The sequence below is a fragment of the Macrosteles quadrilineatus genome, unplaced genomic scaffold, assembly GCF_028750875.1.
Source record: "Macrosteles quadrilineatus isolate MER2022 unplaced genomic scaffold, UCM_ALF_1.0 Scaffold_3__2_contigs__length_128488019, whole genome shotgun sequence".
Taxonomy (NCBI): domain Eukaryota; kingdom Metazoa; phylum Arthropoda; class Insecta; order Hemiptera; family Cicadellidae; genus Macrosteles; species Macrosteles quadrilineatus.
In genome coordinates, this window is record NW_026542596.1 from 427,273 (window position 1) to 445,092 (window position 17,820).

The window sequence follows — 17,820 nt, forward strand, 5'->3', positions numbered from 1 at the left end:
ACGAATAATTTGTGATGTTTTGCAAATGTTTGATATTTTATTTTCTTCTATTGTTTAGGTGCAATGGTCGATGTGTTATACTATTTCATGCCGTAAACTTATGAACCAAATTTTATCAAGCTGTGTCCTCCCCCATTGCAAACGCAAAACTTGATTATAACTGCAATAAGCATTTTATACTTATATGCCAACCCCGTACGAAGGACGGGTGCTCTGCTAGTTGGTTCTATATTGCAATAAAGCTAGTCCGCTGTCAATGTTAAAACGGCCATAGTCTTCAAATGTTTAGTTGAAAAACTATGACATGAAATTAGCTGAAAATACATTTTTTGTTCAAAAGAGAGAAGATAAAAATGTTTTTACGGATACAGGCAGCGTGGGCTTTTTGCCAAGTAGACTACAGACTACTCTGAAAAAACCTCAAATGCTCTGTTGAACTAAAGCCTTTGTCTGTGGTTAAACCAGGGATTGTTTAGACTTCAGGTAAAAAAAAATATAATCTAAACTTTAACCTCAAGGCTGGCACCGTACCTTGCAGTGACGACCAATCTAACCATATACACTCAAAGCATGCTATCACGTTAGTGCCAGTGCCAAACAGCGATTCCACCATGAAAAAAATTCTTGATCTTACAGTACATTTTGCCAGGGAATCGCTGCCTAAAAACGCTACCCATACACGGTCGAACATTTTGGCCGAGCGGTTGGGTTCGACGTTGGGTTGGAGGTTGGGAGGCGTCCATAACGGCCGAACCGCAGATCGAGCCTGCTTGTGTAGAGTAGTGGAAGTCGTCAGCTTAGCACGATGGATTTTGACTCGGCTTTGGCAGTTTGTGGTGGTTTATTATGTATTGCAAAGAAAACAGCGACGCTCGTAGTCTAGGTTATATAATCCTATATATTTTGGTCTAAGAACCTTCAGTGACAAAACCAGCTTTCACGCTATCAAATCGGAGTTGTTCATTAGTTATTCAAATCGGACGATTTTCAAGAAGTGTCTTTTGGAGATAAATAAGTTTAGTCACATGCTGTTACTGTCTGAACTTGCATCCAGTTATTCAGAATACTTGAACAGCTATTTGCGAATGGATCAAGACACTTTTGAAGAGCTTCTTTGGCGTATTTCACAACGTATACAAAGGAAGATACAGGGATGAGACAATCAATTTTTCCTAAAGAGCGTCTCGTTGCTACAATACAGTTTCTAGTCAGTGGTAAAAGCCATGAAAACTTGAAGAATATTGCTCCAGGCTGGACAGACTGAGGCCATGGTCGTCAAGCCGCTCGACATCACCCAAAACCATACACGACCCAAAACGTTGGACGCTCGGTTCGTGTTGGACTGTCCTGTCGAGTCGAGCGTCGAGTAGGATGGTGCCCGTAACGGTCGAACATGTCGGTCGAGCGTGTTGGGATCGAGCGGCTCGGCCAACATGTTCGACCGTGTATGGGTAGCTTAACAGTTAATCGTCATACGGACGCAATTGATTCGGTGTGTTTAAATCTCTGAAAACCTATGTGGGAAATCCCTAACACTACAACATCAGTCACAAATCCTCGTCTAATCTCCAACTGACAGATGACATTGCAGAATCACTCCATGAAGAAACTCACGGAAGTAGAGTGCTGCAATTACAAGAATTAAGTGCCGGAGTCAACGGGGCGGCAAAACATGCAAAAACTGCCCCAGAGGCGGCACTAATCGGGCGCTGAACTGCCCTATAAAACATCACGGCGGGGAAATTTGATAACGAAAATTCTCTTATTGGATTTTCACCTGAAAGGTATGTCTTTACTTATCAATAGGGAAGTGGATGAAATAGTATATTTCGTACCTAGGGCCGAAAATGAGTTCAACCATCGCTCTTGACCTTCAGCTTTAGTGGTCAAACAATTTTGGGAAGTTGATTGATATACGTACTTCAACCTTTTTTAGGTATTCTACACCATAAGGTGGTGGTGATTGCACAAAATGGATTCTGGCTCCAGAATTTATCCGTTTGGAATCGAACGAGGAATCAGGTTTAGAAGATGACCACCATGACCATTAAACTACCCACACAATTATTGAACATAAAATGAATTATTATTCGTTGTCTAGAAAATAATATTTCTATGTATAAGGTGATCCCTCTTGAAAACACGTCAATGACACTGAAGGAGAGTGACTTACCTACGTCTGCCGGTGAATGCGGTTGTATTGACGTCATCACGATCATGTTAATAACTTTTCCAAAAGGTTTTTTTACTATTTTTTTATATTTTATTTATTATTATTACTTTCTTTTATTTTATTTTTTATCGATTTTCCTCTATCTTTACACTTTTCAGATATTTCCATAATACTTTCGTTATCTGCTGTGGCTTTCTGGTATAATTGTTTGTTCCCCTTTCTTGTAATGTGTAATTAGTATGTAGAGTAATAATTATTATTAAAACGATGTTTAGATTGTATAACATGGATGGTCTGATAATAACTCGTTCCCCACGCACAGGCTTCGCCTATGTGGGGAAGTTCCATTATTATTAAGAATACTGTTTTGTTATTTTTGTTTTTCTTGGAATAAATGATGTTTGATTTGATTTGATTTTTGATTTTATGTCATGTAACGATTAACCAAACCTCTTGTTTCATAACATAGATTCCATACACAATCGCAATATCTCTCCCTGTCATACTGTATAACTCATCACAGAACGTTCCTTATCGAGCCGATAACTGTTGTAAACAAATACTCATTTTATACCCCAAACTATGACTCATCGGCATCACTCAGTAGGTATGACTCATTCAACGACTCATAAAGAGAAAGTTACGTAAATCAAAAGTAATCTAGGACGAGTCAGAAGTACAGTAGCCAGTGGTCGAGTCAAAGGCTGAATACATAACAAAGATGTATTTGTGACTTCAAACTGAGTCAGAACTGTGGGTGTCCTTCCTTGTCCGTGGCTCCGGTAGACCATGGGTGGGGGTGGTTGGCCTTGTATGAATCGTGTGGTGGTGGTTACGTTGTAGAGGTAAAACCAGTAGTGATCGGTTTCCATTGCAGTTTCTGTAGTGAACTGTGCAGTATAAAAATACCCCCGCTGCAGCAAACCTGCAGACTAAGCGAACTTTCATTTGCCTGATGGATCTACACTAACATGACTACTTATTCCGTACTTAAATAGTATTAAGCAGAGTTTAACGAGTTAAGACACTGGGGCTGGAAATAAACTGTTGCGTCATTTGAACTTACGGTACCAATAGAACAAAAACGTATGGGTTGTCAGAGAAGAAAAGTGAACCCAATTTCATGGGGATTATAGAAAAATGGGTATTGACATACATTACCTACCAGTTTTTAGGTGCGAGTTTGTGAAAAAGTATTTTAGAATGCTCAGTATACGGCAATGAAATTAAAAAAGGACTACGGACAAAAAGTATCACTTATCGCGTGTGTCACTTTTGTTCCGCGGCTGAAGGCTAATTTCTTCACATAACTTTTGTTCCCGTGTGCTCCCGTTATCTCCGCGTTCCGAAAATGGCAAACTGTGCTTACCCGCAACTACAGTATTATTGTTGCTATCTAACAATTATTCTCCTTTAAAGAAAATCTTAGTTTTTAGAAAAAAACTAGAATAAAACACGCCGCTCGCCGCTCAGACGTATTGTGGCCACCCTCGACAAATTTACACGCATTTAGGCATACACCTCACCTCGCACACGCAACGCTTTGGCTGCAATGAGTTTCTAATTAATTTAATTTCCAATTTTGACGCTGTAGAATTGAAAATGAGTACATGATTGTGTTCAAACGAATTACGATTGAGTTGGGGTTTCCACAGATTTTACAAGGACTGATAAAATCTTGTATTAGATTTATCGACACGTATTTTAAGGCAAACTTGAGTGATCTGGGTGCATAAGAGTTGAATAAATGGCTATAGCTTTGTTACTAACCAATATTAGTAGTATCACAGAATTGACAGGACCATTTATTTACGGCCCTTTTATACAATTTACAATGTGTTTTATACAATGTGTGTGTGTTATGTGTATGTTATGTATGTTGTTTTATACCCAATGGCAATGTACTTTAGACCTACCATAATTTTGTTAATATAAGCATTGTATATAGGCTATAAAAAATTAACATTACATTTTTGTATAGTTTCCAATTAGCTGATAAGTCAAATAAGACATAACATTTCTTAAAAATCCTATTACTTTAGTTTTACCAACCTCTCAATATCCACTAACCTCTCATCTCATTGTGCATTAGACCTTTTGGCGGAATCTGAATCGTTTCACAAGTGTTGTGCAGCGTATGAAAAATTCCAAAAGTAAAGATATCTATGGCCTCTCTAATTTTTTGATTAAATACCTAGGATCAATAGTATTACCGTTAACCTTTTGTATCAATATGTGTTTGTCTGAAGGTGTTTTTCCTACTGTCCTAAAATTATCCATAGTTATTCCTCTACACAAAAGTGGTAGTCGGCTGTTGCCTCAGAATTTCAGGCCGATATAGTTAGTTCCTACTAAAGGTAAGGTTTTTGAATCAATCGTAAAATCCCAATTATGTAAGTTTTTGGACGGTCATGATCTTTTATGCAATTCACAGTTTGGTTATCGAACAGGAAGGTCATCAACCGATGCTGTTGGTGTGCTTATTCGAAATGTTATTTATGTATTTGAGGTTGGTGGTTTAGCTCGAGTTACAGTCTGTGATTTGAGTAAGACCTTTGACCGTGTAGATCATGGCATTCTTTTGGGAAAACTTAATCATTTTGGTTTCAGGCAGGACTAGAGATATTCCCTGTGTTTCAGGGGTGCGTTTCTTTGAATCTTACTTAGAGGAACGTAGACAGGTTAACCAAATTAGAGGTAAAATGTCACTTGAATTGGTTTTGCAAGCTGGGGTTCCGCAAGGCTCGGTCCTTGGACCGATTCTGTTTTTAATCATGGTTAATGACCTTCCACATAATATTGTAAATTCTGATACAATAATGTTTGCAGATGACACTACCTTTATTACTAAGGCTTTGGATTTGATATCTGTTGACATGATGTCAGATGAGACATTGCAAAGTGCCATCACTTGGTTTAAATTGAATAAATTCACAGTTAATGAAACCAAAACTCAAAATGTTACTTTCATTTTGAATAAATATCCCCCAGATGAGTCCGAAGAGAAATGTATTAAACTTTTCTTGAAAATAGATCACAACCTAACCTGGAGTAACCAAATAAACCACGTTATGTTCAAAACTGTACAGAGTTATATTTTTGTTAGATTTCATGTTCCTTCAACCTATGTTACCAATGTCTATTATGCTTTGTTTCACAGTGTCATCAGTTTTGGTTTAATTATATGGGGTAATAGCTCAAGAATTGATGAAGTACTGATTTTGCAGAAAAAGGCTATTAGAATAATGACAGGCTCAGAATTGAACGCTCATTGTAAACCTCTTTTTGCTGAACTTAAAATAATGACTATGATAAATCTATATATTTTCATGTTATGTGTCTATAGTAAAAAAATAGAATGTACTTTCAACAGAGATGTTCACAAGTATAACACCAGAGCACAACTTAAGGTCCATGTTCCTAGAGTTAGGTTAAGTAAAACTCAAAAGAGCCATGTAGTTATAGGTTTAAAAATGTTGAATCACCTTCCTTATAAGTTAACTTGTCTACCCTTAAAAAGTTTTAAATGTAAATTGAATTCTCTTTCAACAGCAAAACCTTTTTACAGCATTAAAGATTCCTTTTCCTACAGTTACCTAACAATGTACATGTTCTGTCACTGATTTGAGAGAGCAAAGTGGCCAATTCGCTCATCAGTGAGACAATGTTAACATTGTCTCACTCTAATTACTTTGTCTCACTCCAGATTTGCAACGTGAAGGCACGAAATAGCCAAATACGTTGGCAGCACTGGCTGTAAATCAGCTGGTCAGCTGTTGTACTGTTGTTGATCGCGTTGATCATTAATGTCATATTAAAAGTTCACTTCTGTGTAAAAATGTCACGTTTCTTTACTAATTTGTTTGTTTTATTGTAACTGTAGGAAAAATATAATGTGCAACTCGAGTGCAAAAAGAGTGCTTTGCTCACTAGTTGCACAAATAACTATTGAAAACAAGTTCAATTAATTAGTTTTTTATTGTTAATGTCAGATGTGCTGTTTGTTTTTTGTTGTCTAATGTTAAATGTATGCTTCTATTGTTGAATCTCCTGTTACCGCCCATAGCAATTTTAACAATTTTTTGTACTATATATTGTTGAGTCTTATTTTGTTATTGTGACTTTTTTTAACTGTTAAAAAAATTTATGTATTGTTGACATTTGTTTATATACTTATATATTTTTTTCAATCAACTTCTATGATAGAAATCTAAAGACGATTTAAAGACTGCTTCTTATAATGGTTGTTTTTTAAGACAAACAATTCATGTTTTTGCTATAAATTGTACCTGACGATGGCCTATACATTTTTGTAATGTTTTCGGCAATAAATGTTTCTAATTTCTGATCTGATTTCTGTTAACCTATTCCTCAATTGTTATAATGTTGTAAGGATTCTCCGAAATTATATAAAAAACTGCAGTTATAAGAATATTCTCAGGTACATTAACAGCACCAATTTATAATAACTTGCTTATCATAATTCACAAATGTAACCACATATGGTAAGAATATCTCTAAAGCCACACCACACCACATACTGTGGAAATATTTTGCGAATAACAATTGTGTTTACTTACTTGTTAAATGTGTTCTCATAGTCTTTGACCTGTCTTCGGCTGAACTCGTGGAACTCAGCGTAGATACTACGAGGAACCTGTCTGAAGGTTGGTTTAACTTCCTTGCCTTCTCCCAGGGCTTCGTTGATAGCCTGTCGTCTGCTGAGGAGCGTGCTGAGCTCTGAGTCTGCCGACATGCTGACGTACTCTGTTGCTACAAGGAGCGCACAACACAGACTGACACTGACACTTGCACTTGACAGCTGACAGCTCTCTTCTTCTTCTCTCTCTTTCTCTCAGCGCTCGCTCAGCTGACTGGAGAGAAGAAGTCGACTCTACCCCCACCACCGATCTATGACAAGCTTACCACTCTTACCAGTTTGATTGTTGTCTTTTCTGCAATACCATCCCTAGATGCTAGGATGTCGGGCGATGTTTACCTTGTTCTATATGTGATGTTAAGGGATAAAACAATGCCTGAAAACTTATCAAGTTATTTCTCAAATATTTGTTGTGTTTTTATAAAGCAAAAATATTATTGATAAATAAATAAATAAAAGTTACAGGAAAACTCTTGTCAATTTACTAATACTAAATAAAACTAATAACAGAAAGTATAATCTTATCAGAAAGTATATATACAAACGCAAAATTCTATTTACATACATTTTAAAATTCTATTTACATTTCTATTTTGATTAACCGTTATATTTCTTAAAGAGCAAACATAAATCTGTGAACAAAATATAAAAAAAATACTAAAAATAAAAATTTTAAAAACAGATTTTATGTTTTTCGTAGGATACAACTGACAATTTCCATTACCGTTTGAAGATTTACCTTGTGGGTTTATATTAAGTAATTAACCACCCCAGTACACAGTTGGCAGGCAAATACTGACTAAAGCAATAACTATCCAAGAGTTTTGTTTGATTGGGTGATGCATGCCTAATAAAATAAGATACATACCCAACCAACCAAAAAGGTATTCACTGTATATAGAATTAAGGTTTATATATTTTTTAAGTTTACAATTTTATTCATCCATTGAAAATTTGAAATCTAGAAATTAGTTAAAATTTCTAGATAGCTATGTGTGTTTGTTAAGTGAAAATTCTAAACATATATTTTTATTAGAATTAATTTATTTTTATACTAACGTGCACAGTGCTAGTTAATTCAAACTTAATTTCATTTAACTGTGTAGGATTATGCTTTTGTGGAACTTGGAACGTTACTATTATTTGAATTGGTATTATTATTATTATTATTATTATTATTATTATTATTATTGGCCTTGTCATAAAAATCTTCATGAGCACCTAAGCAGTTCGTCAACAACAAATTAATACGTTTATAGAAACAAGATTAAGTGTTTATTTATCATAGAATGTTAGTAACACAAATATAGAAACTAATTATTTGTAAAAAGATTTGATTATACTCAGGCTTAAGGTACATTGAAACTAAAGAATTACACTTTCATTATTATTTTTTAGCGAATTTCCCATATAGGGAATAAGCTATTACCGTAGTACTCATGGTAAGACCTGGACCCGGGACCGATTTTTTTTTCGAACACCATCCGTTCAAATTCATATATATATATATATATGTGTGTGTGTGTCCGTAAGCGCGATAACTCGAGCAAAAATGATCCGATTTTGATGAAATTTGGTACAAACGTGTAAAACTACGTTTATTCGAACGAGTTCGCAAACCAGCATGATCGGACCATGGATACGGGGGTTTATGGGGTAAAAATGGGGTTTTCCCATTTTTGACCCAAAAAACATAAAATTTTGCAATTTCTTTCCAAACAATTTTGTAGAGCTTAAAAAAACAAATAATTTAGTATATTGAAGCGTTATAATGCGCCTAATGGTTACGGAGAAAATTCCAAAAAATTGTAAATCTAAAATTCTCATGTTATTCTTATGGAGAATAAGTAAACTGTTGTAGTTTGCTTGTTTATTAACATATGTTGCCCAAATTTGGAAAATGTTTTTATTTCTTACTAACTATTAACATTTTACATAAAAAAAAAACACTTTTACCCTCCCTGTCACAGCAAACCTAAGTATGTGTTAAACTGATTCTATTTAAATAGGGAATAAATGTGATATTTTTAAGGAGACAATTTTGTGTAAATCCAATGAGGCAAATTGAAATTTGCTTAGTCTGCAGGTTTGCTGCGGCGGGGGTATTCGGTTTTTAGCTACTACTGATATTTTAATCTCATCAGGTTCATCAACCAAGTAATGTTTTATGGAGCCTTTTAAAAATAGAACTCTTTTGGAATGTTTAACATGGTAATCATAATGTTTTGCTTGGAAAAAAATAACTCTACAGAGAGGTCAAATGATGTATTTACAGTATTTTGTAGGCTACTAATAATTAAAGAAAAATACTGAATAATTCCCAACAATAAAACTATTTTCAAATATCAATCATCATCGTTGTCCTTTTTCTTGTCATCTTTAATAATTCCCAAAACTTCTAAGAACCTCACTACAAAATATTTTATCCTATCTAGAAATTCCCAAAAACATCCTGGGAATTGTATTTCAATCATTTTCTGCAACAAAAGTATCAACTTAAGGACTGTTTTACAAAAATTAACTTAGCAATCCAACACATTAATTTATGTTAATCTTACACCTTATTTCTTATGTTGTAAATAAATAAAATAAATGTTATAGCTATTTACCTTACAAGTGTAGTAAGAGCGTTTTACATCACGCAGGTGAATAAGTGCACGCAATTTACCTAAGTGATGTAAACACGCTCTTGCGTAACGTGTAACGTACAAGATTTTACCTGACCCGAAAATATACAGGAGGTTACGATCAATATTTTTCATTATCCATTTCACTCATCTTATAACAGTAACGTTCATTTACAAACAAAAGCTAGGTTAGGAAAATTCTTCAAAACATAACAATAAAATTTAAGAGCACAGCTGATTTCTAGCGTTGAACCGTTGGCTCCATAGAGGTATATTTTTTAAGTTAATCACTCAATGTTATTTAAATGGGTTTCATTACCTCAACGAGTGAGTTTTTTCAACTTTACATCACTTGAGAAGTAAAGAAGTTGTATACATCACGCTTGGGATAGGGAAGTTTAACATGACGGGTTTGGGTAAAATAATAAATACAGTAGTATATTTCATAAGAGTCATTACATATTTGAGACCATGTTAGAAGTGTGAGATATTTAACGAACACTTTAAATGGTCCCACTTTCACTCGTGTTTTGAACGTTACTTTTTATAATACGATGCACACGAGCTGAGAAATAAGGTTTTAAAGAAACATGCTTGCCTATTAATATATGGACTAGTGGTCCAGTGGTCGAAAACTCGACCAAAAATATGTAACTTACAAGCATTGACTATTGGATACTGAAGTAGACATTCCATCTATATGGACCTGTTGTCGCCATTTTTTTTATTTTAAAAACCTGTAGTTGTGTGAGCCAGTCACAAAATGTGTGTATAAAATTCAATTTTCTACCTTATTTTTGTTGCTGACAAAGTAGATGGATCATAACAGTTCAACAGTTGCTTTAGCTTATAATGAGTCATTCCAAAAGTTTGATTTGGTGAAAAGCATCGTGTATTTGACAAACATTATTCATTTAGATCAGGGCAATCTCTTGGTGGCTCACATCAACTAAGACAAATTTAATTTAACTGGGGCAACTTTAACATGGGGATGGAATGTGTTGTTGTAAGTAAAAGGTAGCCTACAGGCTTCTCTATTTTCACCTCACGCTGTATATAAAACATCTATATATCTAATTCCGTAAGCCCAAAATTTTACAATGAAATTGTGAGTGAACGGGAGGCCGTAGGAAGCTGGGAGAGGTCTCATTTTAAGGTCTGTGCATGAAATTTTTGGGAAAATTATTCATTTTTCTTAGTCATGCACCAAAATGTTGGTAATAATAAAATAATTCACATTTAAATAGCATAGTAATCCAGGTAATTTCTGCTTTGTTTACTTTAAAACATGTGGTTTAACTTTTTTTAAAGCATATGGTAATATGTAATATTAGCTGTACCCGCGGGCTTTGCCCCGTTTAACTTCATAAGTGAGCTCGTTCTCATGGCTCAATCACGTTCTGGTTGAAGTTCGTTCGCTACGCTCACTCACCTTTAGGTTGCAGGTCGTTCGCTGCGCTCACTTGCCTTCAGGTTAGCTCGTTCGCTACGCTAACTCGCCTCCAGGTTGAAGTTCGTTCGCTACGCTCACTCACCTTTTGGTTGCAAATTAGCTGTTGTCATAAATAAAAAAATAACTAGGTGGGGTTCGCAGAGGCATCCACAAAATTGAGCGGAGTCATCAAGGGTTCATATTATATTGTTTTTGTCATACTCCAGTAAAAACAGTCGTTTTTAATGCATGCGTTGCGGGTCTAAAGTAGCATTTTTACTCTTTAGGGAGGAAAAATCGTTTTTACCCTCTATGGATTAAAAATCAGCTGTTGTCAACTCAGTTTTAAATTTCTATTGTAAACGATAGTATGTATCGAAATATGTACCGATTCGTGCTTCGTAATCGTTTTAACCTACAGTCAACAGTCTCTTCCCATAGCATTTTAGCATTGCAGATACATTAATCCATTCCCACACTCAACACTGCTCACCTTTACTACTACCTTCACCACCCCCTACGGCGTGGACCAGTTTCCCTCTCCTCCCATAGCATTTTAGGATTGCAGATACATTAATGTAATTGCCAAAGACACTTCCCACTAGTGATGTGTCAAAACCAAATCTCAAATCTCAAAACCATCAAAACTTTGGAAAAGTTTCGGTTTCGAGATTCGATCACCGATTTTCGAGATTCAAAAGTTTCGAAATAGGAAGTTTTGGCATTTACATTTTTGAAAATTATTACATTTTTTGTGTCATTATTATTAACATTGTTTACACCCAAGCCAGTAGGAATCGAGCAAACACATCTCCATTAACACTAGTGAAACATGTAAATTGTATTCTGAACTGCAAAAGGCATCTTAAATACTGGAACAGCATAGAATTCAGTTTCATATCAATATTCAATATTTATTAAACCCAAAGAAATATTGACCACTAAATGTTCTAATTCATGTAATATTTATGTTTATTTCAATGTCAAGAGTTGCATTTATTTTAATGTTAGTTGTTTATCAAAAATATGTTATTTGGGTTTGAAGTTTATCTGTCACATCAGGAGTCAATCTCTTTCAGTTTTGATTGCATAATCATAATGAAAATGTAATAATTACTTGTATTTTTATTTTTTAGCAACCTTTACCAGGGTAACTAAAAAGTTTTGCGTTCAAGTTTTGAAATTTGAGATTCGGGATTCGATTATTTAAGTTTCGGTTTTGGTTTCGAGATTCAAAATTTCTGGTTTTGACCATCACTACTTCCCACATTATTAGATATTTCTTGTTTCAAGAACAGGTAATATATATATATCTTACTAATATTATAAATGTGAAAGTTTGTGTGTTTGTTTGTTTGTGGAAAGTAAATAAAAGAATAGAAACGTCTTATAACACTTAAAACATATTTTTACGCTTGTACTGTTACTCACAAGATGGTAAATATACAAAAAAGATGGTAAGTGGTGATCGATTTCGATTGGACACTCCAATCATCATCAGACCCAATAGGCGAATGGAATGATCAAGAAGTTATTTTCGTTTCTTTTTTTGTTTGAAGTTCAATCACGCTCACGCATTAACTACTAGACGGATTGGTTCTATGATATGCAAAAGCATTAAAAGGTTATAAGATTTACCAACAGGGTGCAGCACTATTATTTTTTGCATTTATGAAAACAGCTAATTTGAACTTAGCAGCAACAAAAAAACTGTGATACGCAATGAGAACTATCAAAGTAGGATTGTTAAGTTAAGTTTATGTTTTTAATTTGATGAATAATTTGTTATATTTAGAATTTTCTTTTTACTCTGTTGTTTAGGTGAAGTGGTAGAACATTATGGCTATGGTAGATGTGTAATACAATTTTTATCAAACTGTGTTCCCCCCATTGCAAACGCAAAGCTTGAGTGTATAACTGCAATAAGGATTTTATGCTAATATGCCAACCCCGTACGTAGGACAGGTACTCTGCTAGTATATATATATAAATGCCAAATTCCGATCAACGCACAGGCCAAACCGTAGTACCTAGAATCATAAGATTTTTCATACATATTGCTCTCATAGCGTAGGCAGACGTATAAGAAGAAAGCGTATAGGAAGAATAATAATTAGTTTTGGGTTTTGATTACATTTGTCTGCAATTTATTTAATCATCAGCTGTTATATTAGAATACAAATTAAGTTTACTAAGGTTATTTCAGACCATATAAACATCATAGTTGTGTGTCAGTGCAGTTAACCTAATTTATTGGGCTTTTTTATTTTTATCTTTTATATTACTACGCGAGGGCTGTTTTTGTGAACAAAACTCCTCCATTATTTCTGGACCGGTTTAACGTCAAATAATTTGTCTCAATTCGTAGTTTTGCATAAAGGTTTTAGAATTTAAAAACCCTTACCCTTAAGGGCACGAGGGCACGAGACGCGCTCAAAGGTCGCATTTTCCCCATAAGAATTACATTGAAAACAAATTTAAAAACAGAAACAGCTGTATATAAAAAGAAACTCACCAGCTGTTTGGAAGTAAATATTGATGTTTGTAATATTTAGGAGGTTATAGACAGATCTAAACAGACAATCAGTTTTGTTGGAAGACAGGAGGAGGAGACAATTAATAGGAAATCTTATATGTATGGGAAGAGTAGAGGAGAGGCCTGGTCTCACAGTAAGGAATTCAGGCACACAATCACTTGGGGAGATGAATCATTTTTCCAGTTATATGCTAAGCAACTTATTTTGGAAGAAAAAAAAACATGAAGAATATACACATCATGTTGTCACAGTGGTAAAGTAAACCTACCTAAAGTCAGATAAAACAAATACATACTAGAAATGTTTACTTGTAACTTGTACTGTCTTGATACATTTGTAGAAAACACTAAAAATTAAGGCCGGGTCCAAAAAATGCTAAAATATTTTTACCAGAACCGTTTATTATTTCAGTGCTATTAAATAGCGTAAGTATTTCAATTATTTACAGAAGTACGGTATTTAGTCGGGTCTTTAAAGCTCATCGAAAATTGTGACTGTTATTACTGTAGTTTTAAAATAACTTCTTTATACTATCGGTACTTGACAGTTGCTCGATTTCGAGTAACAGGTACACTAGTCCATCGCTGTCTAGCGAGTACTTCAATGTTTTAAATAACTTCTTGATCAGCATTGTACGTGTTATTAAACAATGTTTTAAAGCCACATAAAGAGCCCCTTTCTCCCAATTATCAGCCAATCCCGGAATCTCAACGAACTCAATTTCACTTTTATTTGTAGAAAAATATACATTTTATAAGACAAACAATAATAAGTCAACAAATCTTTATTTTTCAGTAGCAAAACTGAATGAGCTAAAATATCTTCCAACAAACACAGCTTTCAATCTCCATTGCAAGGTGAAGTTGCTTTGGTGGTTGATCTATGAACTAGTTTCATTAGCTTACCTATACAGCCTCTAGATTTCACTATATGACTGGTGGTAAAGGTACAAGATGGTCAAAGGTACAACACTCTCCCCTACAATTGAAATATTACCAATTAGCATCACTTTAATAATATTTAACAATCTATAGACATCATTATTTTGAACTGTACTCAAAGCTTTACAAATAACAGGGCTCAGTAAAATAATTTTCAACATTTAATCAATAATAATTGATTTTCTCTGTAAGCAAGCACGGTCTGCCATCATTGCCCAGTTAAAGTACTGTAGGCCTACCTAGATTTGCAGGAGACTTCTTTATCAATTCAACAATACAGCTTTATGCTACAGTCCAACCTCTGTATAACGAATCTGAAGGGACCGAACTGAATATTCGTTATATCAAGGGTTTCGTTAAAACGAGGTTCGTTATATAGAGGTTATGTTTACAGGAATTTCGCTAAGTCGAGGTTCAGAACCAGCGTCGGTCAATATAGGTCGGGATTAGACGTCATTAAAACACAATTAAAGTAGCATAGGCTACAATACTTTACAGTACAGTGTTTACATTGTACAGTAGAACCTAAATTATCCGGCACAATAAAAGGGAGGGATCTTGAATATTGCGCAATCATGACAATGGCATTGACCTTGGTACAGGTAAAAAAACTGTAAGTTTAAAATCACAGCTTGTTCTAACCCTCCCAAAACCTAGCCAAACACTGTATTGCGTAGTCATAAACCATGTAAAGAACAAAACAAAACAGTAGTAGAAAGTTTTGTAAGCTACTGCTCGTGATAGGCCGGTAGGCTACTTACAGTACAGTACTGATTTATCACAACAGAGGAATGTCAATAGTAATCATTTATAGCATTGGTGTTGCTAGTTGAAACAAATCGTATTGAAAACAATACAGTCAATTATTAGATAAGACATTATAAAAGTGTATAATCATAGCCAACTTAAAGATAATAAAAACACTCGAAAAGGAATGTTAAAATAACGATGTTGCTATTCTTTCTCTTTGGTTTTGTTTTTATATTCTTTCTTAGGTTTCTCTTCATCCAAAAACTGTACAATTCACCATAGTTATCCCATATCGCCCAATCACAGATTACTAAACATTACGTCATCATCAGTCCTCATTGAATGAAATCAGTTCTCAGTTGCAACATAGCGCGCGCAGCGAAAGCAGACAGAGATGTGTAAAACCACGTAAAACGGAGCAGACAAATGTTAGCGCAAGCGATGACGTCACCTTTCCATTTCATTTGATAAAGAGACAGATTTTTCAAAAACAATAAAGGGGTGGGGGATTTGTTATATCGAGCGAAAGACGTAGACAATTCGTTATGCAGAGGTTAAATTCGCAATGTAGAGGTTCTGACAATGATAAATTCGCTATATTGAGGTGTGTTATTTTAGCCGAAATCACGAAAAATTCGTTAAATCAAGGTCGTCGTTATGGTTTGTTCGTTATGTAGAGGTAAAATATACATTGTGTCTTATGGATAGTTCTAGGGGATTTAAAAAAATTCGTTATATCAAGGAATTCATTGTATCGAGGTTCGTTATATCAAGGTTAGACTGTACATTGAAAAAATGGTTAAATTTCCCTGTTTTTTAGTAGTGATTTCTATATACTGTACCCCAATGCATGTATAGGGTATCATGATTTAATTCTAGGGTTAATTAGTTTAGTTTTTATATTAAAATTATTCTTTATTTATAAAAAATTTTAGTTAGGTTTTTTATTTTTTTTGGGAGAAAGCTTTATTTTTGCCATGTAAATATATGTTTGTTTGTTTGTCCTTTATGGACTCCGAAACCGCTCGACAATTTGTAATGAAACTTTCAGGCATTATTAAGCATTACTCAAGGATGGTTTTTGTGAAATTTGGTGCAGATCCTTCAAAAGGGCTCCGCCCCAGTGGCTCTGGAGTTTCCTATGTTAACCTTATGAGTACTCAGATTTAAATGTAATTAAAGAATCTTGACAGCTGGTTCAACTAAACAATATGATTCTGTGATGTTCAATAGCATTAAAAAGTTAATAGCCTAGGTTTACCAACAGGGTGGAGCACGAACTTCAACCTGGAGGCGAGTTAGCGTAGCGAACGAGCTAACCTGAAGGTAAGTGAGCGCAGCGAACGAGCTCCAACCTAAAGGTGAGTGAGCGTAGCGAACGAACTTCAACCAGGACAAGATTGAGCCTTGCAAACGAGCACCGGGTGGCGTCGTCGTCCTGTAATCGAGCTACTAGGAAGTCACGAATTGTGGATATTTATAGTCATGCACTGTGGATGCAATACTCCCTGCGATTAACGTCCGCACAAGTGAGGACTAGGACTATCCGCAGTACTATCCTGATAATTAGACCAATTCACATAGGAAGAATGTGGTTCGGATTCCACTGTAGGTCCCTTAGTTGCCATTAGCTGCATGGACATTAATTAACAGCTGTGTCTAAAGGTATATGTCGCCTTAGTCATTAACAAGGCTACAAGATCGCGCCACTCATCCTACACTCATCTCCATTCATACTTGGCAATACTTATCCATTCAATACCTAATTCGTATGGTCGCCATTTCATTAAAAAGTATCCCAGTCTGTATAATATTCTTAAGAAAAAGAATTTTCAATAAAAACGCAAAAAGAATTACAGTATTTTATTAATGTAGAAAAATCTGGTCTTACATAACAAATTAACTAGCAAAAAAGTACTGTATTATGCTGTATTTGCTATGGATTACCTTATTTTGATACTTTCTTATTTAAAATATATTATAACCAATGATCAGCCTCTACCTATAGCCTTTGCAGCATAAAAAAGTAACAAATTCATCTATGTTGTTTTATAACTAGCAACAAAAACATTAGATAGGCTCAGTATTCATATTTTTCATTAAAATTTCAAAATTCAGCAAGAGGTAAATTTGATATTCATCACTGCCTAGTTTCAAAATATTAAATGTTAAAAGGTGCATCTAAAGTAGGCCTACCTATTATTACACACTTTGGAATTTTCTTGGTAAACTATCTCAATTTGCTAACAAATATTCTGTTCAATTGATATTATTTATAAGTGATCTTATGTCCCCTTTTTTTAAACACTACATAGTTAATTTTTGTTATGTTTTTCAGGTGGACAGTGAATGAATAAATTGGTACCAGCAGGTTGTACTAAACAAAATTTTCATAGGAGTTCTTTTGGAAGTAAAAAACAATTATCCATAAAAATATTAGAAAACATACTCTTGATACTTACTACTCTAGGTCTAGTATCCTTTTACCAATTCGATAGGAATTTAACAGAATATTATTTAAACTCAGTTAAATAAGTTATCAACTAGAATTTAAAAACATTACTGATATGTTTAGCTTTTATCTATCTTCTTTTACTAAATTTATCAACTAATATATTACCAAAGATGATAAATAAACTAACTATGAAGTGTTAACAAATCAAGATTGAAATAGTTATTGAAATTTTAACAGTTAGAAGT

The 17,820-nt window shown here is 34.5% G+C and overlaps 1 protein-coding gene across 1 annotated transcript in view; it reads right to left on the reverse strand.

Annotated features, from left to right (window-relative positions):
* LOC128991088 (EF-hand domain-containing protein D2 homolog) overlaps positions 1-6,974 on the reverse strand; it is a 64,111-nt gene extending 57,137 nt beyond the window's left edge. Inside the window, exon 1 of the mRNA XM_054413815.1 lies at positions 6,754-6,974. Coding sequence (XP_054269790.1) covers positions 6,754-6,929 — 176 coding nt within the window. The 5' untranslated portion in view covers positions 6,930-6,974. The remainder of the gene's footprint in view (positions 1-6,753) is intronic.
* Between the last annotated feature and the right edge of the window lie 10,846 nt (positions 6,975-17,820).